General features: G+C 32.2%; 3 protein-coding genes across 4 annotated transcripts; 1 reads left to right on the forward strand and 2 right to left on the reverse strand.

The window, feature by feature from the left end:
- The first annotated feature begins 1,581 nt into the window (after positions 1 to 1,581).
- On the forward strand, positions 1,582 to 5,208 carry LOC120130132 (squalene monooxygenase SE1-like). The gene is made up of 8 exons (XM_039147453.1): positions 1,582 to 2,009; positions 2,846 to 2,957; positions 3,071 to 3,245; positions 3,395 to 3,563; positions 3,706 to 3,924; positions 4,040 to 4,315; positions 4,418 to 4,696; positions 4,959 to 5,208. Exons 1-8 carry the CDS (start codon positions 1,770 to 1,772, stop codon positions 5,064 to 5,066), a joined length of 1,578 nt encoding a protein of 525 aa, XP_039003384.1. The 5' UTR covers positions 1,582 to 1,769; the 3' UTR covers positions 5,067 to 5,208.
- Positions 5,209 to 5,542: 334 nt separating this feature from the next.
- Positions 5,543 to 8,598, reverse strand: LOC120130134. Of its 2 annotated transcripts, XM_039147454.1 has the most exons (7): positions 8,304 to 8,598; positions 8,004 to 8,045; positions 7,369 to 7,488; positions 6,602 to 6,837; positions 6,455 to 6,491; positions 5,775 to 5,832; positions 5,543 to 5,671 (listed from the first exon to the last, which is right to left on the reverse strand). In XM_039147454.1, exons 1-7 carry the CDS (start codon positions 8,442 to 8,444, stop codon positions 5,592 to 5,594), a joined length of 714 nt encoding a protein of 237 aa, XP_039003385.1. In that variant the 5' UTR covers positions 8,445 to 8,598; the 3' UTR covers positions 5,543 to 5,591. The 2 variants fall into 2 exon arrangements, with proteins under 2 accessions (XP_039003385.1, XP_039003386.1); XM_039147455.1 differs by lacking the exon at positions 8,004 to 8,045 and having other exon boundaries at positions 8,304 to 8,597.
- Positions 8,599 to 20,574: 11,976 nt separating this feature from the next.
- LOC120130130 (branched-chain-amino-acid aminotransferase 5, chloroplastic-like) lies at positions 20,575 to 23,661 on the reverse strand. The gene is made up of 8 exons (XM_039147452.1): positions 23,596 to 23,661; positions 22,762 to 22,938; positions 22,575 to 22,706; positions 22,241 to 22,339; positions 21,496 to 21,612; positions 21,075 to 21,170; positions 20,691 to 20,805; positions 20,575 to 20,579 (listed from the first exon to the last, which is right to left on the reverse strand). The coding sequence occupies exons 1-8, from the start codon at positions 23,659 to 23,661 to the stop codon at positions 20,575 to 20,577; spliced, it is 807 nt and encodes a 268-aa protein (XP_039003383.1).
- Between the last annotated feature and the right edge of the window lie 2,518 nt (positions 23,662 to 26,179).

Below are 26,179 nucleotides of genomic sequence, written 5' to 3' on the forward strand. Positions count from 1 at the left end.
ATCAACATCCTCAACAATGTTGAGTCGATTCGATGGAGTCATGAGTTAGGACTAAGAGCCAGGTGTACTTCATAAGTTGAAGCCCAAGCCTTAGGATCTTTATGATCCCAAGGCTGTGAATCAAGCACCACGGTCGAGTGCAGTGGTCCAAAAGATCAAGAAATTCCACACCAGATACAATAAGAAAACCGTGGGACATAAGGTTTACACCAGAAAGCTCAACAAAGCTAAAGAACCAGCTGCTCTAGACTGAGTCTCGACAGTGTCGAACCAGGCCGTTGATGTCAGGGTGTTGTTGATGTTGATGTTTTTGGGATTTTTTTAACATATGTGTTTTTTATTTGGATTCTCATTAAATGAACCAAATTGTAATGAATTATTGTCATTAAATCATAAAAATGATTTTAGATGCTCTTACCTTAAAAAAACTGAATATTCTATACATACTTGTTGATGAAATGTGTTAAAAATTACAATGAAGAAAAATGTATTTGATGAAATGCGTGAGAGACACAATACATGAGATAAATATTAAATCTTTTAAAGGAAAATCAAATTCAGACTTGGTTTGGTGGTAATGCACAAAGGCTTTAATCTTGGCAACCTAGATACAATACCTACTAAATGTAAATTTTGTAATTTCATATTTAATCATCTTTATGCGTTAATTGATTAACGATTTTCATCCAATGAGAGGGTCTTTTAACCCAAACTAGAAACGTTAGATGTATTTTATCGAATTTTAGGGATTTAAGTTTAGAGATCTAAGGAATTGAGGCGAATTGGTCACTGGGGGAATGACGTCCATTGGATAATTGATTGACTGCAATGACAACAAAAAGAGACAATCAACATTGATAAATATACTTAAAATAATATTAAAAATATTAAACACCTACTTTAAACAAAATATATTTTAAACACTTAAAATAAATAAATAAAATATAATTTACACAATTATTTTTTATTAAGCCAAAAATATATAACATATACGTACATTAATTGAAAGGTGACAACATGTCCAATTATCGCTTAGTTAATTTAACAAAAAGATTTCATTTACAACAAAATCAAGATTTAGGGGCCACATATAAATTATACACCAACGTGGCACAAGGACAGCCCCCGACCACTTGGAAATTAAAATGAGGGGATGCACAATATTAGTCTAACCTCATCAAATTTTAAGGTGTGACACTTTTAATATAAAATTAAAGTATACATTATTAATTTTTTTATTATTTAAATAATAAAATTGATAAAAATTATTTAAAATATTATTATTTTTTTTAAACAATAATATTTTTTAATGTTTTCAGTAAAATATTTGATAATAATAAAATCGATAAAAATACTAATATTTTTAATAATATTTTATTTATTTTTATTTAAATAATAATAAAACCAATAATATATTTTTAATCTTATATTAAGATTGTTGAACGTAATCGTTTTTTCCTAACCTCATAGGAGTAGCAAATTATCAAATTAGCAACAAGAGGAGGCTGGGTTAACTTGTAAACTTTGATTACCGTTGCGTTTTGTGGAGTCTATAAAATCCTAACCCTCTCCACCGTCCTGTATTTTTTCCGTGCCGTTTCCTTTTTGAATAGTTTCGAAAACTAAAGACCAAAGCCAGCGAAGCAAAAGCTGAAGCTGTTTCAGATTCAAAGAACCCAGACCGAACACCCTTAACAAACAGATAAAGAGATTCAATTTTCTCTTTCCTTTTTTTTGTTCTCTGATTTAGCATTCGGACGAGAAGAGGAATGGCGGATTTATACCTGTTGGGATTCATCTTGGTCTCGATCACGACGCTTGTGGCATTGTGCGGCGTCGTTTCGAAGAGACGGAAAGTTAACGGAATCGTATCCTCGACGGGGACTGACTCGCTGAAGAGCGTCCCGACTATTGACGGAGAATGCAGATCCACTGATGCCTGCGATGCTGACGTCATCATCGTTGGAGCTGGCGTTGCTGGTGCCGCCCTCGCTCACACTCTTGGCAAGGTGTCTTTTCCTTTTCTTTCTTTGCACTTATTCTGTGTCCAATCACGAACTAGTCAATGATTTCTTCATTTCAGTGTTTTTAGGCTGTCGTTTTCATTTTTTTAATGCTACGCCAGCACTTTCTCAAACCTTCGGCTATACACTTTGTTCTCATTTTCCTTCTATACATTTTTCTCCCTTTCATGCTATTTGTTTAGATGATTTTACAAATCCTTTTACTTCTTTCATGTATCTCTTTTTGAATATGTTGCAACTTATATATGCTCGAAGTTATTAAAAAGAAGGAACCAATGATATTGTCCGCCATGATTCGGGGAGTAATTTGTGAGCTTTACTATTATTATTCAGTATTTATTTGTTACCTCTTCAAAATCGTATGATTGTAGGCTTCTACCGAACTGGAATTGAAGAAATTGAACAATCTGTTATTTACGGTCCTCAATTTCTACATGATTAGTCACTATCAATTTATCTATAATCTTGAGACCTATAATCATCTGTGATCTCATTGAGATATTGATGTAGCCAACAAATAGGGGCCCTTAAAAATATTTAGTCTTTAGGCCAAATTAACCTCTGTGCACATCCTTTTTGTTCTGGTTTGTGTTCTGATGTCCACCTTTTGTATATGATTCCGATTTAAATCGTTTAACTGTGCATTTTTTCTTAATAAAAATCCATTGATATTTGTAAATGTAGCATCCGTTTTCCTGGGTTTTAACTTGCTTCATGGGTTTAAATGGGATGATTGTGTGCGACATTAAGCAAGATCTCTGATAATAGAGTGATTCTTATTGGAACTTACTTTTAAATTTAATAATGGGTATAAAGCACAGGATGGACGTCGAGTGCATGTGATTGAAAGAGATCTGTCGGAGCCTGACCGGATTGTTGGGGAACTGTTGCAACCAGGGGGCTATCTTAAGTTAATTGAGTTGGGACTTGAAGGTAGGTGAATACTGAAACGTGACTATATGTAGATGTTCATGGTGTTCAATTATGTATTTGTTGATATTGTAATGGAATGAATTCTGTCAGCCTTATGGATTTTCTCACTGCAGATTGTGTGGAGGAAATCGATGCTCAGCAGGTATTTGGTTATGCGATTTTCAAGGATGGAAAACATACCCGACTTTCTTATCCCTTAGAAAATTTCCACCAAGACGTATCTGGTAGGAGTTTTCACAACGGACGTTTCATACAAAGGATGCGGGAGAAAGCAGCCTCTCTTCCTAAGTATGATAATTTCGTTACTTTGTTATGTTCCTCTTATTCGTTGCTCAAACTCCTTTTGCTGATGCTTCAATATTATGAAAATTTTGTACTGCCTAAAGCAACATGCTGAAAAATATGTTATTGTATTTATGCTTCCCATCTTTTACCAGTGTACGGTTAGAGCAAGGGGTGGTTACTTCTCTGCTTGAAGAAAAAGGGACAATCAGAGGAGTGCAGTACAAAACTAAAGAGGGCCATCAAATGACCTCATTTGCACCTCTGACCATTGTTTGTGATGGTTGTTTTTCTAATTTGCGCCGCTCTCTTTGCAACCCTAAGGTGAGTTGATCCATCAACCATTTGTTTTGAAGGTCAAGAAAAAACAGATTCCCATATTATCTACCTGTTATTTCTCTTTTAATGTTCTAAAATAAACAGTGTAATTTAATTAACTCAAAAACCCTAATGATATAATCCACAGGTAGAAGTACCCTCTTGTTTTGTTGGATTGGTACTAGAGAATTGCTATCTTCCATACTCGAATCACGGGCATGTTATACTAGCAGATCCTTCCCCCATTTTGTTCTATCCTATTAGCAGCACAGAGGTTCGTTGCCTCGTTGATGTACCTGGTCAAAAGGTTCCTTCTATCGCAAATGGGGAGATGGCTAACCATCTGAAGACTGTTGTTGCTCCTCAGGTATTTGCTTTTTTTTTTATTTCATAGGTGTTTACTACTAACAATATGCTGAACTTATGTTATACTTTATATTTAATGTTCTCCTGGGTTGACAATGTGGCCACGTTTATAACAGGTTCCACCAGAAATTTATGATTCTTTTGTAGCAGCTATTGGAAAGGGAAATATTAGGACAATGCCAAACAGGAGCATGCCGGCTTCTCCTTATCCCACTCCTGGAGCCCTATTAATGGGAGACGCATTCAACATGCGCCATCCGTTAACTGGTGGAGGAATGACTGTAGCGTTATCTGATATCGTTGTTATCCGTGATCTACTAAAGCCTCTGCGTGACCTCAATGATGCTCCAACACTCTGCAAGTACCTGGAGTCATTTTACACTTTGCGTAAGGTAAAACCATATTGTTGTTATGATATTTTCTCTGTTTCTGTGGTATATTGACTTATGTTATGGCAGTGGAACTCATTTCTAACTTATAACGGTTTTTTCCAGCCGGTGGCATCCACTATAAATACCTTGGCAGGTGCATTGTACAAAGTGTTCTGCGCATCACCTGATCAAGCTAGAAAGGAAATGCGACAGGCTTGCTTCGATTATCTAAGCCTTGGGGGTGCATTTTCGGCAGGCCCGATATCTTTGCTCTCAGGTTTGAACCCCCGCCCTTTGAGCTTGGTTCTGCATTTCTTTGCGGTGGCAATCTACGGAGTAGGTCGTTTACTGTTGCCGTTCCCCTCACCCAAGCGAATCTGGATCGGAGCTAGACTCATCTCGGTATGGTTTCCTTTTCTATCCTTTGGCTATACTTGACATCAACACTTCAACTTTGACTTAGGTATACTTCGGATATCTCGACTCTAAATCTGGTCTAATCCAAACTCGACAATGACCAGAATTCAAAATCTCTTTAATTTTAAAATAATAACAATCCGAATGCGACATTATATACCAAACTCCAAAACAATTCAACTTGCTCACCCAATTGTGAATATAATATTAACTGTGAATATAAAATTATTTTTAATTTTAATTGCAGGGAGCATCAGGAATCATATTCCCTATTATAAAGGCAGAGGGGGTTAGACAAATGTTCTTCCCGGTGACGGTTCCTGCGTATTACAGAAGAGCCCCACCTGTTAAATGAGATCCCGATTTGAAAGGAATCGAATTAATTATAGCAAGTATTTAGCTTTTTCGTTAAGACAATTGTTTGTATTCTTCCCTGTCAAAGTCTTGGAGAAAATTTAAGGGAAATTGCATCAATCCGAAACCTCATTGGTTGGATCATATTTTGCCAATATCAAACTACCACAAGAATTTCACCTTCTGAAACACAATTACGGTATAAGAAAAATCATTATTTTCCTTTACATGCACCGAGAAATCTGAATTAAGCATAGCATCATGCCTTGTAATAAATACAATACAAACCCCTTCATCTTCTTCATCATTCAGTCCCCGTAGGGAAGAAAAATAATTATTCATCTTTCAGAAATGTAACATGAAGTATGAACTCAGTTAAAACTCCAAACAAAAACAAACGCAATGGGCTGAGCCATCCAACAGCAGAGATGGAACATGGAAGGATAGAGTTTTAAGTATTCTGCATCCCTATTGTCTGCATTTAACTGCCTCAACTCCTGTAGAATTATAGCTACGTTTACGGTTTTCATGCCCTCGTGTTCTTCCTTTCTTGCTTTATGGCCTCGTATGAGGTCATTACCTCTTTAAATTTTGCCTCCGCGACTTCTGAAATTCACACATAATTAACTTGAAAAAACAATCCAAAGTAATGCTGTTAGGAGGGTTTAAGATTAGGGGTTTGTAGTAATAACTGCCCAACACATCTAACCTTTATTATCCTGGTTCTGATCTGGGTGGAATTCTTTTGCTTTGGCCCTGAATGCTGTCTGCATACAGATATAAGAAACCAGTAACTATAAGAAACCATAAAAATTCCCGTTCATTTTCCTTATGTTCTTTGATTGATGCATCAAGCCAAATAAATTTAAGAATAAAAGTGCCGAACAATTATGATCAAGTAATAACAACGGAGATCAGAACAAATTGCATTAACTAACACTAGAATGAATGGTATTGAAACAATGGTTTTCACTAGTTTTCCACCTACTGAAATATGATATATGCTGACCAGATGAGGTTCCATTCACAATGTAATATATCACAGAAGAGCACAAATTTAGACACTCTGACTTCCTAGTCTGATAAAATGGCAATTCGATGAGCATTAGCATAAACTAGCAATCAGTCTAATTGAGTAGACTGGGGTATCAATTAGCTAGGACAAGCAAATGATTAATTTCATTAATTGGTTATCTAATATCGGAATAGAGATATACCAAGTCAACTTTTGATCAAGATATACAAGAAATATTATGATATATGGCCAATAACATAACGACAAACATATATCAAAAAGCAGTATCAATTTAGAAAATGATAAACCAATATAACTCAAAACAACAGCAGCGATATACAAGCATAAAACATTTCAAATATAATTCAGCATACCTTAATCTCATCTTCTGTATATGGTTTCATTCTGGCTCTGAGTAGAAAAGTAAAGAAAGTGTCAATTTTCAGTGTTGAAGCTATTCACTATGCCAACATGAATAGGGTAGAAAAGAATTTATTATCCCTATGTAATAGCAGCATTACCTGTCAAGACCTAAAACAGTATAGTGATGTGATAATGGATAGCGTGCACTATCTCTTTGAGGTGGCCTGTAATTGGTTCTTTGATCTTTGTAAGATGCATCCGCCTTCCAATACCAATCATCTCGCTGGAAGTGCTGATGGTAAGCACCAGGACCATTTTCCTTCCAGCTCTCATAGCACCTTTTGTTTTTATTTCGCTCCCGGTTAAACACACTTTGCATGCGCCTTATTCTCTCCTACAAAGAGAAGAAGAAATTAATTAACATGATGATATCAAACTGGTCTACTAAAGAATATATCAATACGAGCAGGGATGAAGCTGGGGGTGAATGATTGCAGTCCCCATCCAACTACTAAAATTGATACCAAATGTTAAGGATTAAGAATATTACTTAGTCATAAAACAAAGTGATGTAACTGGTGTTAAAAGAAGATAATTGCAGATAAGAATTACTGTCCACCCATCTTACCAAATCACAAATGATTTCAGGAAAATACCATTACAGATAACTTCCATAAGATGGCAATGAAATAGCCGCATAAAGCTGGGTAAATCTTCCAGAGATTCAACAATTCGACACAAGTTCTCACCATCATTAAATATTAATATTACAATTTATCATTCCTTCAAATATCATATATAACTGACAATAACAATTCCCAATTTAAAACATCCTAAACTTACACTTTGTAAAACATGTTGGAAAACCGCAGGAAGTAAAAAGAAAGCAAAATATAAAGAATGCTCACAGAAATCACAAGCTTACCACTCTTTCCATTTCTTCCTCATGTTCTTCTTGTATTCGGCGATTATACCTTCTCCATGCTTCCTCCTGAAAGGATGTTCGGAAAGAACCTCCTCCCCGTGATGATTTTGACCTGACTAACTTTCATGGTGCAAGTAGACACATGATCAGATTGTCAAATTACATAAAAGAGAAATAAGAAATGTTATAGTAAAATGTAAGATATAAGAAAAAGTAATAAATATATACAAAATTCAACAAGGCAACATTTGAACATAACACAGCACAACCATATCCTTAAATTTAGAAATGTTATCCCATTAAGGCAGCTCTCAAAGGTGGCAAAGCAATAATTTTGATGTAAAAAAGATCCATCAAATGAATCTTCTTCTTGAAATATAATCTTAACTTAGGATAAATTTCTATCATCCTATTAACAATATGCTTTCAGGAAAACAACCGAAAAATTACAATCCTTGTTTAAATTTATAAGAAAATAAATTCCTTCCAACATTCATTTTTAAGAAAACAATGAAGATAGATACTGATGATTAACCATAGAAGGGAGTAATTTCCTCGAACCATTCCAAATTTAAACTAAAGTACAATAGAATCATTCAGAGCTGAATAGATGAAAGAACTTGTTTTTAGTATACCCGAGTATATATCCAATCAACGGACCTCCTCAGCTGCCTAACCTTCCGGATTGTAACTACAAAGGAAATTATAACACACAGCTGCTCCCAACAAAACTGATTTATTAATACAATTTGTTTACATTGTTCCTCAGAAGACAAAAACCTAACCTTGGTTCTAATTTTTTTATGGCCCCAATTTCAAATCAAAAAGAAGAAAAAAAACCCAAACAGTTCAGCTTATAATGATATATAAATTTTCAACAAAATAAGGAAAAGATTGAAACTTTAAAAAGGGCGAGAGTGAACGGAAGCACTTACCGCGAAAGTGGTTGCAGTGGCGCCAATTAAACCAAAGAGGAAAATTCCCCAAAGGCTAGGGTCTTCATCTTTCGCTTTATAATCCCTGCTCGGAGACGACCATTGCTTACTCTTATCCCTGTCAGCACCACCGCCTCCCATTTCTCTTGATTCCCCAAATTTCCCCTACGATTTATCAACAATCTCTTTGCTGCAATTCAATTTCAATATCAAACCCTAATCGCATGGCAAGGATTCTTCTTCCCTTCAATGTTGTCTCTTTTTTTCTTTTCAATTTTAATAAGGAAATTAAATCTGTTTTATTTTCCTTCACCATTCTCTCTTAATATTTGAATTTTCCTGTAATTAAAGAATTCGTGGCAAATATAACCTTTGGGGTAAATTACACAGATCATCACTAAACTTCACTCTATCTCCTATTTAACTCACCGTACCTTCAATTTTTTTACTTGCTTACTGAACTTTATACATTGCACAAATTTGATCATTCTGTCGTTAATCTTCTCACGTCGTTTTGACTTGGATTTTTACCCTAATATTTTATTCGTTTAATAACATGTTAAATGGCACTCATAAATGAAGTAAAAAAATTAATTTGGGTAAAACAAAGTTACCCACGACACTCTCCCAAATTTCTCCCAAAAATTTCCCAAATCGTTCAACCCTAATTTGAGTTGAGAGCTTTTGTTCATAGGATTTGAAAGGTTTAAGGTCTAATGATGGTTTAAAATAGGATTTTCTACGATCAGGGCTTGGGATAGATTGTGACCCAAATGATTTCCGAATGATGAGAAGTCATGTGTTGCGTTCGAGGCGTATTGCTGAAATAACATACGATGAGTGTTTCAGAAATTCTTCATTATATGTTGATTGTGAAACACAAAAACAATTAGGGTTTAATTTTAAAACAAAAATTTTAGGGTTTTTTAGTATTTCTTTTAGGGGTTTTAAAATTTTCTGTTAATATATGGAATTTATGTTTGATTGTATAGTTTAGGGTTGAATTTCATTTTGATTATGCTTTGTTGTGGTTTTTATACGTTTTTTTACTCTGTATTGCTTTGCCGTGGTTATGTTATGTTTGTTTTGGATATATGTTGTGGTCTACCATATGTTTGTTGGGTAGTATGTGTTGGTTGGATATTAATGATAGTGAGGATGACATAGGCACTTTTTCTGATCCCCACATTGTTTTGACAATAGTTTAATACCTTTTTTCTTATCCCCACCATGGTTGGATATCAAAGAAGGCACTTTTTTGTTGGTTGGATATTAATGATAGTGAGGACCACATGGGTTAAAAGTTTGCAAACATGTATATATGTTATTTAATTATTATATTGTTAAAATTGTTAGTGAGGACCACATGATCTATGTTTTTATATTGTTAGTGAACATTATTTGTGTTAGTTAACTTTAATTCATAATTTATTTATTAATTTAATTCACAACATCTTTAAATTAATGTATTTTTTATGTATGTCACAACAACATCTTCAGAGTACTGCACTATAGTGGTCCACCATGGTGGATTTGTTGTTAATGTTAATCACCTCATGGTGGAATATACTGGTAAAAAGATTGACTTCTTTGATATGTGTGAGATTGAATCTATGTCTATGCTTGTTATATGTGATATGATTAAGCAATTAGGATATGTTAATCCACATGAAATTTATTGGCAACAATCGGGGGTGCATTAACTCTAAAACCATTGAAAACTGATGTTGATGTGGTGAGTATGTTAGGTAATATCCCCCAGGAATAAGTATGTACATGTTTACATTGAAGAAGCTATTGAACATAGACATGAGAGTCATACAAAAATTGAAAGTGAAACTACTGTTGCTATTTCATAAAATCTTGAAATTGAAACTAATGGTGAAAATGACTCGGTTGATGATGAAACTTTTAGAGAATATTTTTTCGAGACTGAGGATGAAAATTCAGAATATATAGCTTATGAGAGTGAAACTTCTGAAAGTCTATTTGAGGATAGTGGGAATGACATAGGTGATGGTGATGATGAAATTTGTGATGTGCATGTGGGAGTTGATAGGGATATACCTGGATTTACTGTAGGCAATGAAGGTGGGGAATAAATAGTGAAGATGATGGTAAGGGTTCAGATTCATTGCATAGTGCAAGTGACTCTGAAACAGAGGGTCATAAGAGAATGTGCCCTAAGTTTAATACTGGGATTGACTTAGAAAATCCCCAGTTTAGGAAAGACATGTTATTTTCTAACAAAAAATTCATTAAAGCAGCATTGATACAATATGGAGTGAAAAATAGGTACAATGTCAGGCTTAAGGTAAATGATTCTAGAAGACTTCAGGTTGAATGTTAGTCTGACTGTCCATGGATGATTTGGGCATCAAGAGTGAATCCCAAAGATAGAATGGACAAAACATGGCAGATTAAGACATATGTTGGAGAACATACATGTATTAGAGAAATGAAGAATAAGAATTGTACCTATTAATGGTTGGCTAGGGAATACATTGAGAAATTTAGGGTTGACCCAAACTACTCCATTAGCTCCCTAAGATAGGATGTGAGAAATGATCACATCCTTGATGTACCAATATCAAAATGCAGTAGAGAAAAACAAGAACCTTTGAAGATGATCCATGAAAATCAAGATGACCAATATGCAATGATATATGATTACCTTGCTGAATTGAGATGAACAAACCCTGGGACAACAACCATATGTCATCTAGATAATAAGATGTTTGTAAGGATGTACATTTGTCTTCAAGCTTGCGATGATGGCTTGAAATTAGGATAGACCAATCGTTAGCCTTGATGGTTGTTTTCTTAAGGGCCATCATCAAGGTTATCTATTGACAATAGTTGGGGTTGATGCAAATGATTGCATCTATCCCTTAGCTTATGTTGCAGTTGAGAGTAAGAACCTTTCCTATTGGTCTTGGTTTTTACAAATCATTGAAGTAGACCTGGAGCTTACAAACTCACATCAATATACATTCATGTCAGACAAGCAGAATGTAACTAATTAAATTTTATTTTAATTGAAATTTATGTATGTCATTTATTAATTTTAAATTAATTAGTGCTTATAGGGTTTAGTAGAGGCAATTGTAGAATTGTTTCCCAATGTAGAGCACAGAACTTGTGTTAGGCATTTCTATTCCAACTTCAAGTCCAAGAGGTGCAACCAAGGAAATGCATTAAAAGATGTGTTATGGACGGCTGCAAAGGCTACAAACAAAAAACAGTTCATTGATGCAATAAATGAAATGTGATCAATGTCAGAAGATGCATTTGATTGGATGAAAAATAAGGAATGTAACACCCCCAACCCGTATCCGACCCGGATCCTAGTCCGAAGTGCCACATGGACTTTTCAAAAACCTTTACTTGTATTAAATAGTGAGTAATTTAAAATTTATTATTACATATAACTTATTCAAAACCTTTATCGAACTATTCAGAGCTTATACAATATATTATCTTGAATACATGCCAACTAAAACTTTATGTATTCAAATACATATTATTTATCTTTCTTCTGATCTGACTTTTGGTAAGAAGAACTGACCTGTCTTGCTCCACGTTGCTCCTTACTCTTCTCACTTCTGTAACCTACGTGTGAAACAATCACACGCTAAGTCGTTGACTTAGTGAGGCATATAAAACATATAATATTTCATATAACATAAAGCATACATAAACATATACCATCATTATTATAATCTCTATCATTATCATTAAGAAACATACATAACATCATATGGTTCATGTAACATATTTCAAACCATTTACCTTTGATAACCATCTATAAACCCATCGTATACATATCACATTCAGTATGTTTGTTTAATCTCTTTATTAGCCCATGTACACTAGTGAGAACTTGAGGTATGTGAGTATATTGAGGTTGTGCACACATATGCTGTCACCACAGCTCGATCAATGTCCCGAAGGACCTATCCAGAGGTCATAAAGATCCTCGGTAACTATCCAGAGGTCATAAAGATCCTCGGTAACTGTCCATAGGTCCCGAAGAACCTAGGTAAACTGTCCATATGTTCCTTAGAACATAGGTATACTGTCCATATGTTCCTTAGAACATAGGTATACTGTCCATATGTCTCGAAAGACATAGGTAAAACCCTCGACTCTTGGCATGCCAACTATACCTATAGCTCTCGTATCATATAACATGGGCATTATATTCATATCACTTCACATATTCACATGTACATTTCACTTTTCATATGATTTCATAATCATCTGTCACGTAGCTTATAACACTTCTCTTGTGTTCATCTGGCATGTAACTCATTGTCATCTCTTATTCTCATATGATTCTCATACATCAAGTATATCACATAGCACATAGTATAACCTATAAACTTATACAGGTATCCATATACATACTTTTATATACTTCGAATAACAATGCCCTATAACTTCTCACAGTTTTACCTAATCACTTATTTCACATTAATTATATTCTAGTTTCATATATTACTTAATTCAATTTCACATAGCTTGTTACCTATATAAATATTTTCTCATAACTTATCATCACATAGTTCCCATAACATTTTCCTATAGATTCATAAATCTTTACCATATGACTCATGTATTATATGTTCATTTCAGCTCATATATCCTCTCCATATAACTTATTTACATGTTCATATAATCACTTCTGTCAATGTCTCATCATTTATATATTATTCTTATATTGTCCTATAAATCAATGTTATTTAACTTATCCTACTTTTCATCTAATCTCATAAGTTGGTTATACAATTCCTATATATATGTATATATATATATATATATATCTAACTCATGTAATTTATATCCTTTCTCTTGTTATCATATAAATCATTGCTATTTTACATAGTTCATGCTCCTATAATTTATATCTCAGGTTCATATAACTCATCTAATTCCTATAATACATAAATCATTGCCATATAACACATATCATATAAATTCATACCACCTAACATGTAATACAACTAAACATATTCATGTAATATCAAACATAATCATACAATCATATATTCAACATATTGGAAACAGACTTGTCGCAAGTCAAATTTCCATATACAATACGTATATTCTAATAGTACGCACTCACCTGGCCTCACTAGTCAATATCGATCTGTTATCTTTCCTTGATCGATCTTACTTGATAAGTTCTGGAACTTGTTTAGGCTCTGTATCTACATAATAATTCATTGATACTAATCAGTATACTAATTAATATATTCTAACTATCATTTCTTGGGCTAAAAGAAGAGTCATTTTTATCTTTTAATGAAGGTATGCATCGATGCACTACACCATGCATCGATGCATAAATCCTATTCGATGTTTGTATTTAATGGGGATGCATCGATGCACTCCTTATGCATCGATGCATAAATCCTATTCGATGTTTTCTTTTTAAATTAATGCATCGATGCACTGCATGTGCATCGATGCACCTTAAACAATTTCTGGTATTTATCATCGATGCATCGGTGCACAATGAATGTGCATCGATGCACATTGCCCAGAACTGACATTTTAGCACGTAAATCATCAACTCTTCCCTTAATTCTTCTATTTTAAGCCCCTATTATGACATTAAACTCAACTACCATTACTTGAACCAACTTATATCCATGTAAATCATCTTTAACCTCAAAATCCTATATTACTTATGAGATTCAAGAATCATACCAAATTTTCTATATGTTCTAAATCCAATTCTATCACTCCAAATCTCTTAATTTAACCATTGACAAGTCAAATTTAACTTCCAATTTAAGAAATGAACTCTACTTCAAGATTTCACTTTTCTACTTCCTTTCTTTAATTCTTCATATACTCCTCATCTTATGGTTTTAAGATAATCTAAGCTTTCCTTAAGCTTAGTTATTATCTAAGGATCAATAAGCAACCTTAAATTCATCAAGAATTTGATCCACAAGAAAACTCACCTTTAGCTTGGCTCTCCCACGTATGAAGAAGAAGAAAGGAGAAGAGAACTCTGGATGTTTCTCATTTCCCACGTTTATATCACCTTTAAAAGAAAGATAAAAAATCTTTCTGGTAAAATGACCATTTAACCTTTAACTTCTTTTAATAATTACTAAATAACATTCATCATATATATTCAATAATCATTGAACTATTTCATTCTTATACTTTAGTCACCAAATTCTGAAACTTTACAATTTGGTCACTAACCCGGTATTGCGGATGTTACAAGGAACATGTACAATGATCAAAGTCTCATTTCTTAAAAATGTGCAAGTTTGACATGCTCTTTAATAACTTGTGTGAGCTTTAACAAGGTAATATAATTTTTGTAACTATTTTTTCTATTTTAACAATTGTAAGATAATCTCTATTAATTGTGTTTATATTTGTTAAGATGATTTTAGAAGTAAGGGACAAACCAATTCTCGCCATGATGGAGATGATTAGATCAAAGATCATGCAAAGAATTGCTGCTGAGAAGATTATTGGTGCACTTTGTCCCAAAATTCAGAAGAAAGTCAACACTGTTATAATGCAGTCCATGAGGTAATTTATATATGTTTGACTGTTTTGTTGTTATAATGCAGTCCATGATTTATAAATGCTTATTATTTAGAAGAGGTGCAACATTATATGTTTACTGTTTAACTGTTTTATTAGTTTATTGATTCATTTTACTGTTTTACTGTTTTATTGGAAATGATTTTATTGTTTACTGATTTTGATATTGGTTTACTGTTTTATTGATTATATGTTAATAATTAGAATGCATATGATTATATGTTAATAATTAGTATGCATATGATTATATGTTTATTGTTTATTGTTTTATTGTAGATGATTTTATTGTTTACTGATTTTGATATTGGTGTATTATCTTCAATGTTTACTGTTTTATTGATTTATGCAGTCCATTATATTGGTTTACTATGTATTAATTTATGATTTATATTGTCTTGGTATACATATTATCAGGTATTTTCCTAAGCATGCAGGTGGATATAAGTGGGAGGTTTGTGCCGTACATGAAGATCAACATGTTGTCAACTTAGAATCACAATCATGCAGTTGTAGAAAGTGGGATCTCACAGGTAAAATTATACAGTTCCAAAATTATGCAGTTGTGGACTTAGAAGTTACTTATGCTTGATGTAAATGCATGTATTCCTTGTATACATGTAGCATCTGTTATCCTGAGGAATCAATAGAGGCCTGAGTCTTATGTTAGCAGTTACTACTTCAAAGAAACCCAACTGAGGATATATGCTAACATGGTCAAACCAGTTAGAGGTCCAAAGCAATTGGATCAATGCAATACAAATGAACCAATCTTACCCCCTATACTTAGAAGGCCTCATAGAAGACCCCAAAAGAACAAAAGAAAGGAGCCTGGTGAACCATTACAATCAATTGGAAGAATGACTGGAAAAAGGGTTATAATGACATGTACAAATTGTGGTCATAGAGGACATAATAAGAGGTCTTGTAGGGAACAAATTGGTGGCAACACACCTATTGCACCACCAAACAGAGGAGACCAAAATCATGTAAGTTAACATATCATACAATTATATACATTTAATAAATGTTTTAAAATACACATTTAAATAAATATTATATTTTATTTTGTAGCTTATGAGACCAAGATCAACCAATCTAGCAGGTCCAACCCAACATCCAAAAGAAAGTCAGAATAGACAAAGCTCAAGCAACATAGTCAGGTGGATGATGAATTCACATCAGAACTCTACCACGTAACTTCAACCACAAACACAAATTGCCAGACTTAAACTTCCTGTAAGTGTTAGAAAATTATTTGTTTTGTTTCATATGGAAGGATTATGTTTGAGTACAATATTATGTAATGATTTTTTTCACTTTGTAGATTAGGAGATCAATATGGTCCAATATTGAAGGTCCCAACCAGAACCATCAAGGGATCCAGCATAGACACACACAAGAAAACCAACACACACAAGGCTCAGCCTATACAGTTAGAAAATTAGTAATCTTAATTTATGCATATCCATGTACTTGTATTGATTTAACCACTTCCAGTTTTTTTCCACTTGTAGGTTATGAGTCATTTAGGGAGCCAAAGTACACAAGGCTCACCAATGACAGTCAGGTGGATGATGCCCTCTCAACATAGCTTTACCACACAACCTCAACTTCAACCTCGAGATCCTGCTTCAAAGAGGCCAAGGTGTAAATGAAGATGAAGTCCAAATATTTTGTTATCAACTTTGTGCATTTTTTAACCACCATGGTTGGTATATTTTGTCAAAGAGGCCAAAATTATATTTTGTCTATTAACCAATGGTTGGCTATATTTTGTTTTAGGAGATGTATTTTGTCAAATATTACCTCACAAAGTTGTAAGTTCAAATGGCAGAAGCTGCAATATGAATGTGCTTAGTAGCTTCTCCCATTTTTTGTTCTTGAATATGTATGAACATTTCAAAACTATTCAATGTAAGCATAATTATTTTGTTCAATAACTGTTCTATGTGAATTCATTTTTTGATTCATTCTTATAAATGCTATTCTTTAAAACCAATCAAAATACATACTTAACAACTTAACAATGCATCAATTAATATTCATAATACCATACATACCTTAACAACTTAACATTTCATAATACTAAATATTCATCATATTTCATAATAGTTACAAATATCCTTCACAAAATTATCTTTCACATTTCAAAATCTACAAAATTATCTCATTATCACCTACACCTTCAAATGGTCACCCAAAAACCATATTCAACCTTGCATTTCTACTTCATAAATCATCAACAACCTTTAATACCCAATTCAATATCCAAAAATCATCGACATAAAATGCAAGTAAGTAAAATTGAACATATCACTGCAAAAATCCAAAGAATTCTCTCATTTCTTTTCAAGTGCTCTAATTTTTCTGAGAAGACCAACCATAACCATCTTCGCACGTTAAGACATTGGTGGATTAAACCATTGAAAATAATTGCAAGAGTTGCGCCACTTATTTCTATAGTTACTACAACCGAGAAATCGTCTTCCAGGGTTGTCATCCGACCACACCGTCTTCAAAGCCGTCGGAATCCCACACCTGCAGAACAGAAATGAGTTAGACTCAGACATTGATTCCATCTCCTTCCTCAACCTCTTTTATTTTCACATTAGGGTTAGGGATTTTAATCCCAAATGTTTGTTTATATTGACCCAAATCTGATGTGGCCAATCTTATTTGGTCCTTTTAATATTAAAAAATCCACATCATTCAGCTGTTACTCAGTTAACGGTAGAGTGACCAAATTTGTGCAATGTATAAAGTTCAGTGAGCAATTTGAAAAAAATTGAAAGTACGATGAGTTAATTAGGAGAGAGAGTAAAGTTCAGTGATGATCTGTGTAATTTACCCATAACTTTTTTACCGAATTATGACATTTATATTTAATGTAATATTTACTTTTTACAATCAAATATTTAATATTCTTAGTGATTTAGGTATTTAATTTTTATGGTGTAATTTGAATATTAAATTTTTATTTTTTATGTAATTAAATAATAAACTTTTATTTTTTGAAAAAAATTTCAATACCTATTTTTAAAATATATAACACATGACGACATTAATTTTATAAATATGAACTAATCATAATGTATAATTAAAAAATGTTAGATACATAAGTATACAAAGAAAAAGAACTTATACAAAAGAAAAATAGAATTTATACACTTAATTCCAAAAAAAATAGAAAAATAAACACCTTAAAAGACTAAATAATTAATTACACAAAAATATTTAATGAAAAAAATTAAATTTAATATTGTACATAACTATCAAAGCTATATACAAACAAATATATTCATCGTAAAGATGGGTATCAGTCAGGTTTCTAATTAATCTAATTCGATAAAATATAACTTTTTATCTAAAATCTGATTTGATCTGAATTTAGGGTGATTTTACTCGACCCAAAATCAAACTCGTCTTTTTAGATAAAATCTACACTTGACTATCCTAATCCGATACACACACACACACACACACATATATATATATATATATATATATATATATATAAATTTTAATTTTGTTCGATAAAATAGAGATCTAATTAAAAAATATAAAGATAAATAATATTACAATTATTCATAAATATATAAGGTAATACGTTATTTTTTGGACTAGATATTTTTCACTCTATATTTGAACCCGATCAAACTCGAACTGATAATCAAACTCGATTTTTTTTTAATTTTGACCCAATAGGATCAAGTTGGTACCATTAGGTTCAGGCCCGTCCCCATCCCTAAAAGAGAACAAAATGCAATCTAAGATTATAATGCAATATATATATATATATGAACAACAATAATTTCTTTAATTCTTAGATAAATTTATTCATGTTTACACATGGATTTAGTAAAGGGAGAAACACATGGATATATGTTAATTTCCCGTAAAAAAATCAACCAGATGTTAGAAAATGCATAACTCTAAACCGAGAAAAAATGGCTTTAATCACCGAGTAAGTCGCAAGTAAAAAAGGGGATTCTAAGGAACACCAAAGTAATAAAAGGTTAAAAAACAATGATTCAGAATTTGAAAAGGAATTTAACAAAATAGGTTTAGTGGTATCAGAAATGTTAACCTATAGGTAATATATTGGGTTGTAATTATTTTAAAATAACTTAAAATGATGTAATCAAAAAGCCTATCGTACAAGTTAAAAGTGGAACACAAAATATTATAAGGAGAAATCACAAAAGTTATCAAAGTAGTAACATATCAGGTTGCACCTAAAATGTTATACAGGGTAAGAAAATGAGCTATAAATTATAAATGTTATGAATACTATTGACATTTTATGTTGCACCTAAATGTTTTCAGAGTTAAAGTTAATGGAGCCTTGGATTTTTCCACGATAAGTAAATAAGTTAGAAGCTGAAAATCTTATGAACATATATAAGAAATACAGTTGCACAAAAAAATGTCATGGTTCACTAAGAAATATGTTGCGATCTAGTGTTAATATTTTTATTAATAAAATAGGTTACACCCAAGAATGTCATGGTTCACTCAGAAATAGGTTGAGATCTGGAATGCTAATTTTTTATTAATAAAATGGGTTGCCTCAAGAATATCATGGTTCACTAAGAAATAGGTTGTGAACCATAATATTATTAGACACAACCGTATTTCTTATATATATATATATATTCATAACATTTTCAGCTATTAACTTATTTTCTTACCGTGAGAAAATCCAAAATTCAATCAGCTTAAACTTTGATAACATTTAGTCGCAATCCATTTTATTATTAAAAATATTAAGATTTCATATTGCAACATTATTTTTCAGTGAACCATGACATTTTTTAGTTCAACTTATTTTATTAATAAAAATATTAACAGTACAGATCACAATTTATTTCTTAGTGAACCATGACGCAATCATATTTCTTGTATATATTTATAACATTTTTAGCTTTTAATTTATTTTCTTATTGTATAAAAATACAAGACTCCGTCAGCTTAAACTCTAGTGATATTTTAGGTAACACCTAAAATGTTAATAGTATTCATAACATTTACAATTTATAACTCATTTGCTTATCCCGTATAACATTCTAAGTACATTCTAAGTGCAACATGTTATGTTACTCAGATCGATAATTTTTCCGATTCCAACGTATATCATTTTAGGTAACGCTTTTAACCTGTAACCTTTTTTTATTGATCACACCGTTTATTAACCTTATTTTAGGCGCATCACAGCAGACCCTCCGTAAAAAAAAAAAAGGCTTAATTTTTTCCAAACATGGGACGAAGGTCACCATTAACCTTGTCTTTAATTTCTTACAACATTTCCAAGCTTTGAACTGTCAATCTTTTTCTTTTGACAATCTTGGTCCTCATTTCACTCATCAAACCCTCCATGCTCTATTCTCTTTAATTTTATACATTTGATGATGCATTACACAAACTGAAACATAACCTCTTTTACATTTGCACATCAACCCTTTATTACAAAAGCATAAACATGGCAGATGTATAAATTTTACTTTTAGATTTATGGGCAGAATAGGCTTCACTAGTTTGGTCCACAATGTAAATGTTACATACTCAAGAAGAGAACTGGGTCATATGTTTTAACTAGTTTAACACCCTAGTCCAACTCATTTTATCTTCTGTAAGACCCAATTGTATATTTTAGTGCAGAGTAGAGCTGCTAAGACACCACAAATCCACTCTTTCATACTCCTCCCTGCAATAACCCGATCAAGCAGCGAATAAACAATGCAAAATCATAACACTCCTTGAGGTTCTCTCTAAAAACTTTCAGCTTGATATTAAAGTTCAAGAACATACACCTTCTTTCCATGAAACTAATGTTGCCAACAGGCATTACACAAACGGCATTCCCGCTACAAAAGACTTCATCAGCATCAATCAATTCCGCAACTGACACAAGCCGCTCCTCAACCTGTTTTTAAGTATTTATAATTAAAAAGGACCTAGATCAAATTTATACAATGTGAGTGATGCAGATAATGCCCAAGCTATCTATCTATATATGATATGATATGACATAATGAGCACATTATCGATTTCTTTTAAATTCAAAAGACACTTTTGAAAGAGAATAGAACTGAGAAATTAAAAAATACCGGACATTCTTACCATACACATAGAAAGGATATTAAACATGCAGTAAACACTAGATTAGAGACACTGCCACTTCAAACTGCATACCTTGAATCCCTGGCTTTGAGCAATCTCAATAATACTTTTTCTTGTAATCCCGGTAAGAATTGTTCCTCCTAGAGCAGGAGTGGAAATTGTATTATCCTGCAATACAAAATAAAAAAGTACAATATATACACATACATGTATTAGGGGAATTATTGAATTGTCCGATACTTCAGCATCATATATTGGCAAATTTTTGTCTGACCATTAGGAGATGGATGCATGATTCCGAATTTCTAGCCAGATGAATCAATGCCGCTTCCACACTTGAAACATCTCAAGCCTCTCACATTCAACTAATAGCGTTTATCTTTAATGTCGATACTTCTTTAGTCATAAAATATCCATAAATTCATGGTCTAAATGTACGATATGCCTAAGAAATTGGCTATCAAACATCCATTAAGCCAAAACACTGTCATACCTTTACAACAAAAACATTAGCGGTAGAGACCTCTTCAACATATCTATTGTGAACAGAGTCGAGATACAGAAAATCAGAGAAACCACTAGTTTTAGCTTCAGCCTGTGCCTTCATAATCTTTGGAAAAGAAATTATAGTTTCAATGTAAATATATGAAAAAGATTAAATTACCACAGAAAGGTATAGACTAGAAACAAAATATTTTATCAATGGGCTCATTTATCATACGCCAAGGATGTAGGAAAGTGCAGTAACCTGGAACTATGTTTCAACAAACTTTGCATGCAAGCAATACTTCCCCAGAGAAAATTTAAAACCCAAATGCATATGAACCACAGCGAAATACCATAGATCGGAACTTCTGACAACCATATTAGTTTGTATATTGTACATTAAGATTCCGACCTTAAAAATATTTACCTTAACAGAGAATTTCAGTAACTTGAAATGTAAAAGATTTTAAGAACTCTTGCATTTAAAGCCTATTGACCAATAACAAAGAATTAACATTTTTGGGATAGAATGTACGGCAAAAAAATAGCACATTTCCTATGGTTTTAGTGCTATAATACTAGATAAAAGGGAAGAATCACTATATCCTCTTCAACTTCTAACTAAATGCATATTATAGGTTGCATTGTTAGAAAAATGCACATAAAGCCATGGTGCATAACTTTGAACTGGAAATATAAAAAAACAGTTGCTTTCTAATTGACCAAGAAATGTAGCGTCTGAACTCGATTACCCCAGCATAGTTCCCTATAGCTTTTATGCCTCCAACTCTTCCAGGGGTTGCACTGTGTATTACATTTTCAACCACCAGATTAATTGGTTTCAAACCACCCTGTCATCACAATAATCGTATAATGTCAATGGCAGGAATTGCGGTACCTGCTATGTCTGTTTAAAAGGAAAATAAGACGCTTAAAGTTTTGAGAAAACAAAAGCTCAAATGGGGAGCAAATACTTTTACAAGTTCTAAACAGATTACACATGAAAATGACAAGGAACTGCTCTGTCTTGGAGGTAGACAAGACCTTTCATCCTAATAAGCTTCTTGAATTTGATATCCTGCATACCTCAAAATAACTCCCAACTGGTGTAACATAGATCAAAAAGGTGAATTCAGGTGCCGGTGTGACACTAAGAACAGGTCCATTCCCAAAACGTAGAGGTCGAATGTGTAAAGAGCCTTTATCCGAAGGAGGTACCTGCAGCACGACATATAACACGTGAGGTGAGTGATAAAATGCAAACAACACTGACCCAGCGTTCATTCGCCAATACAGTAGTTGTTACAGCTTCCAGAAACTGTTCAATAGTCGGTGCAGGCATGCACATTCGCTCTGCACCTATCTGCAAACGCGATGCATTTTCCTCGGGACCAAAAAGTATAATAGATCCATTTTGTTTCCTGTAAGCTTTCAGACCCTCAATAATCCCCTAGATGAAAAAGAGTTATCATTAATAGAACAATTAGAGACTTCAGTGCCTTAAAATAAAATCTACTCTCAAAAAGGAAATGGATTATGGAACCACCAAAATCAAACAGCATAATTGAAATGAAAAGGACTCGTTTTTATTACCTATGAGCATCCGATGCAGTCGCTTGGCGCAATGAAGAAGAGGACGATTAAGAAACATGTGAAGATATAGAAGCCAATTGAGGCCGACGGCGAAACTGCAAAGAATCAAACTTCTTGTTTAAGGAAACTAATCGATTGAATTGATTTTGTTGGTGTTAAATCTGCAAAGAAAATAAGCGAGTGCCATCAAAGAAGAGAATTGGAAGATTGTAGCGTCCAAAAACCTCAGTTGAACACTAAACATCTCTGTTTCTGGATTTTGTTTTCTTTTGCTGCGGAATACCGGCAAGTTTCACAGTTTGATCGTGAATTAATTGAGTACCATGAAGGTTGTTGTTTCACTTGGACAACTTTAAACTTGCCACATCCGCAAAGGTTTCGTAATATGTGTAATTTTATTTGCTAGTAAAAAAAAAATCAGATTTTTGATGAAAAAAAAGCTTCTTTTTCCTTGCAATTTCTATTTCATTGTGTAAAACTTTCCGAGAGAAAAATCATATTTCATTGAGCATACCCTTCCTGGGAAAAGTTGGAAGAATGAAAACTTTCTACATGATTTCCTCCGAAAATGGAGAGCCATCACTATGCACTCACTATAACTACATAAAGATGATCGTTTACCGTCTTGGGATGGTGTTAACACGATGAGGTTAGCCCACCATAAATTGGTTCAGATTTCAGCCCCTTCAAGATTACGAAATAGAATCAATTATTTAATAATAAACATTCAATCATCATTAATATTTAAATTCATAACTTTTAAAAATAATAATACTTTTTTTTGCCATCAAAATAAATTGGTTCCTACCAATTCAAATTAAATAAATGTGAAACTATCTGTTTAGTCCCACCTAATACTTTTATTTTTATTTTTGCTATCCATTTTAATATATATATATATATATATTACATCTATATCATAAATATATAAATTATTTATTTACTTTTAAATAATTTAAAATTTATATTATATTATAACTATATTTTTTAGATAATTTAATATCATCTTTATAAATATATATAAATGAGTACTTAATTTTTTTTATTCTCAAATTAAATTAAAAATAATTTTGTGTTTAATTTATCCCTCGATGGGTCAATAATTTGGTGTTGGGTAAGAAGGGTTTTTAAGGAGGCATATTATCTTTCAAAGAAAAATAATAGTAATATAAATTAAATATTGATGCTAGTGAAATATTAATAAATTTCGAATTTAGTTTAGAATTTATCAAAGGATCTCAAATGATAAAAAGAATAATTACATTTAGATGATATGTAAATTATCAATTAATTAAAATTATTTTAAATAAATATTTAATTTTAATTAGAAATCTCAAGTTTAAATATGATAATGACTGGTTGGGCACATTCCAACGGCACTAGGGCATCATGACCATTCTTTTTACTTTATTTTTATTAAACTAAAAATGATTAAAGATAGTTTTAAAAAATAATATTTTATTTTATCCTTCACACAGAACAAATTTATATGTAGCAATTGTTTGGCTGAGTTTTTCGAATAAAAAATTTAATGAGACGTGATATGTAAATTAAAATATGATTATTTACAGAGCTCACAAAAGTTCTCTAATAAAACTTTTATAAGACATTCTATTTATAAACATCTAAGAGAGTAATATAAATTAAAGCTTTAAATGGATGTTCATCCAACTCTCAAAACTCATATTCATTGTATTATGACCTTTGATTTTAATTCAATTGTACGAAATTAAATTTGTTTTTATTCAATTATACACATTTTAAAAAATCAATTTATTTGTGCTTATAATATGTAAATGTAAAGTGTCGTTATATCCTTAACAAATTTAGTGATTTATGAAAAATGAATAAAGTTAAAACTTAATATACATAATTACTGAAGTTTAAAACTAATGTTTCACGTTGTACATCTATTAAGTCTTGTGTAATTTTTATATGGATAAACTACGTATTTAGTACCTCAATTATAAACTTTGATTTATTTTAATATTTAAACTTTTAATTTTTAAAAATTATACCTAAAGTTCAATTTTTGTTTCATTTTAGTACCCACCGTTAAAAGCTTAATCCGTTTAGTACATAAACTATCAATTTTGATCCATTTCAGTATCTAAACTTTAGGTGTGGTTTTGAAATAAATTAAAAATTTAGGTATTAAAACGGATCAAAACTGATAGTTTAAATACTAAATACGTAATTTACCCTTTTAATGTTTATACCTTATATTTACATATCATATTCTCGTACAGGTCCTATATGTGCCTAAGTACAAATATTTAGGTAACACATGCCGTGAGCACCAGCAAATTATATCATTAGAAAGCAAACGACCCTCCCTCCATGACCCAAAGCACCATCGCATTTTATGAAGGCCGTAAGATATTAAAGAAATGGATTGTAAGTAGGGCTGTAAATAAGTGAAGTGAGTTTGAGAATTATTGAATTTAACTCGACTTGAAAAGTTTAAAATCAAGTTTGATTCAAAAGTTTATAAATTTAAAATTATCGACCTCAAATCGAGCTCGAAATTAAAATTTAAAACTCGATTCAAGTTCAAGAAAACTTGAACTCGAAACATTCTCAGACTTTGCTCAATCCGAGCTTAAACTTAAGCTATAACATAAATCTTAAGTACATGAAAATATTATATTGTATTAAAAAACTAACATATAAATATTAATATAGTTAATAAATTTATTTAAAAAAATCAAAATTTTAGTATATTTATTTTCGAATTGCTTGTGAATTTTTAGATTCGGATATTAAATAACTCGTTTTGATTCATTAAAAAATAAAGTGGAGTCTATTCAATTCGTTGATCAAACTTTGATCATATTAAACTCAATAAGTTGCAACATGTTTTGTCTCATTTTAAACCCTAATTGTAAATAAAACAAAGACCCCTCAACCAGTTTTTCTATCTCTATGAATGAAGGAAAAAAATGAGAGAAGAAAATACCATAAATTACGAGATATATATACACTTGCAGTCACCGGTACAGCTACTACTTAAACTGGTGACATGACAGACAAATAAAATCCCCATCCTCAAAGATCGTCATGCACAGAACCGTATGTATGTTTGTTATTCAAATAAA

The sequence above is a fragment of the Hibiscus syriacus genome, unplaced genomic scaffold (genome assembly GCF_006381635.1).
Source record: "Hibiscus syriacus cultivar Baekdansim isolate YM2019G1 unplaced genomic scaffold, ASM638163v2 tig00110514_pilon, whole genome shotgun sequence".
Taxonomy (NCBI): Eukaryota; Viridiplantae; Streptophyta; class Magnoliopsida; order Malvales; family Malvaceae; genus Hibiscus; species Hibiscus syriacus.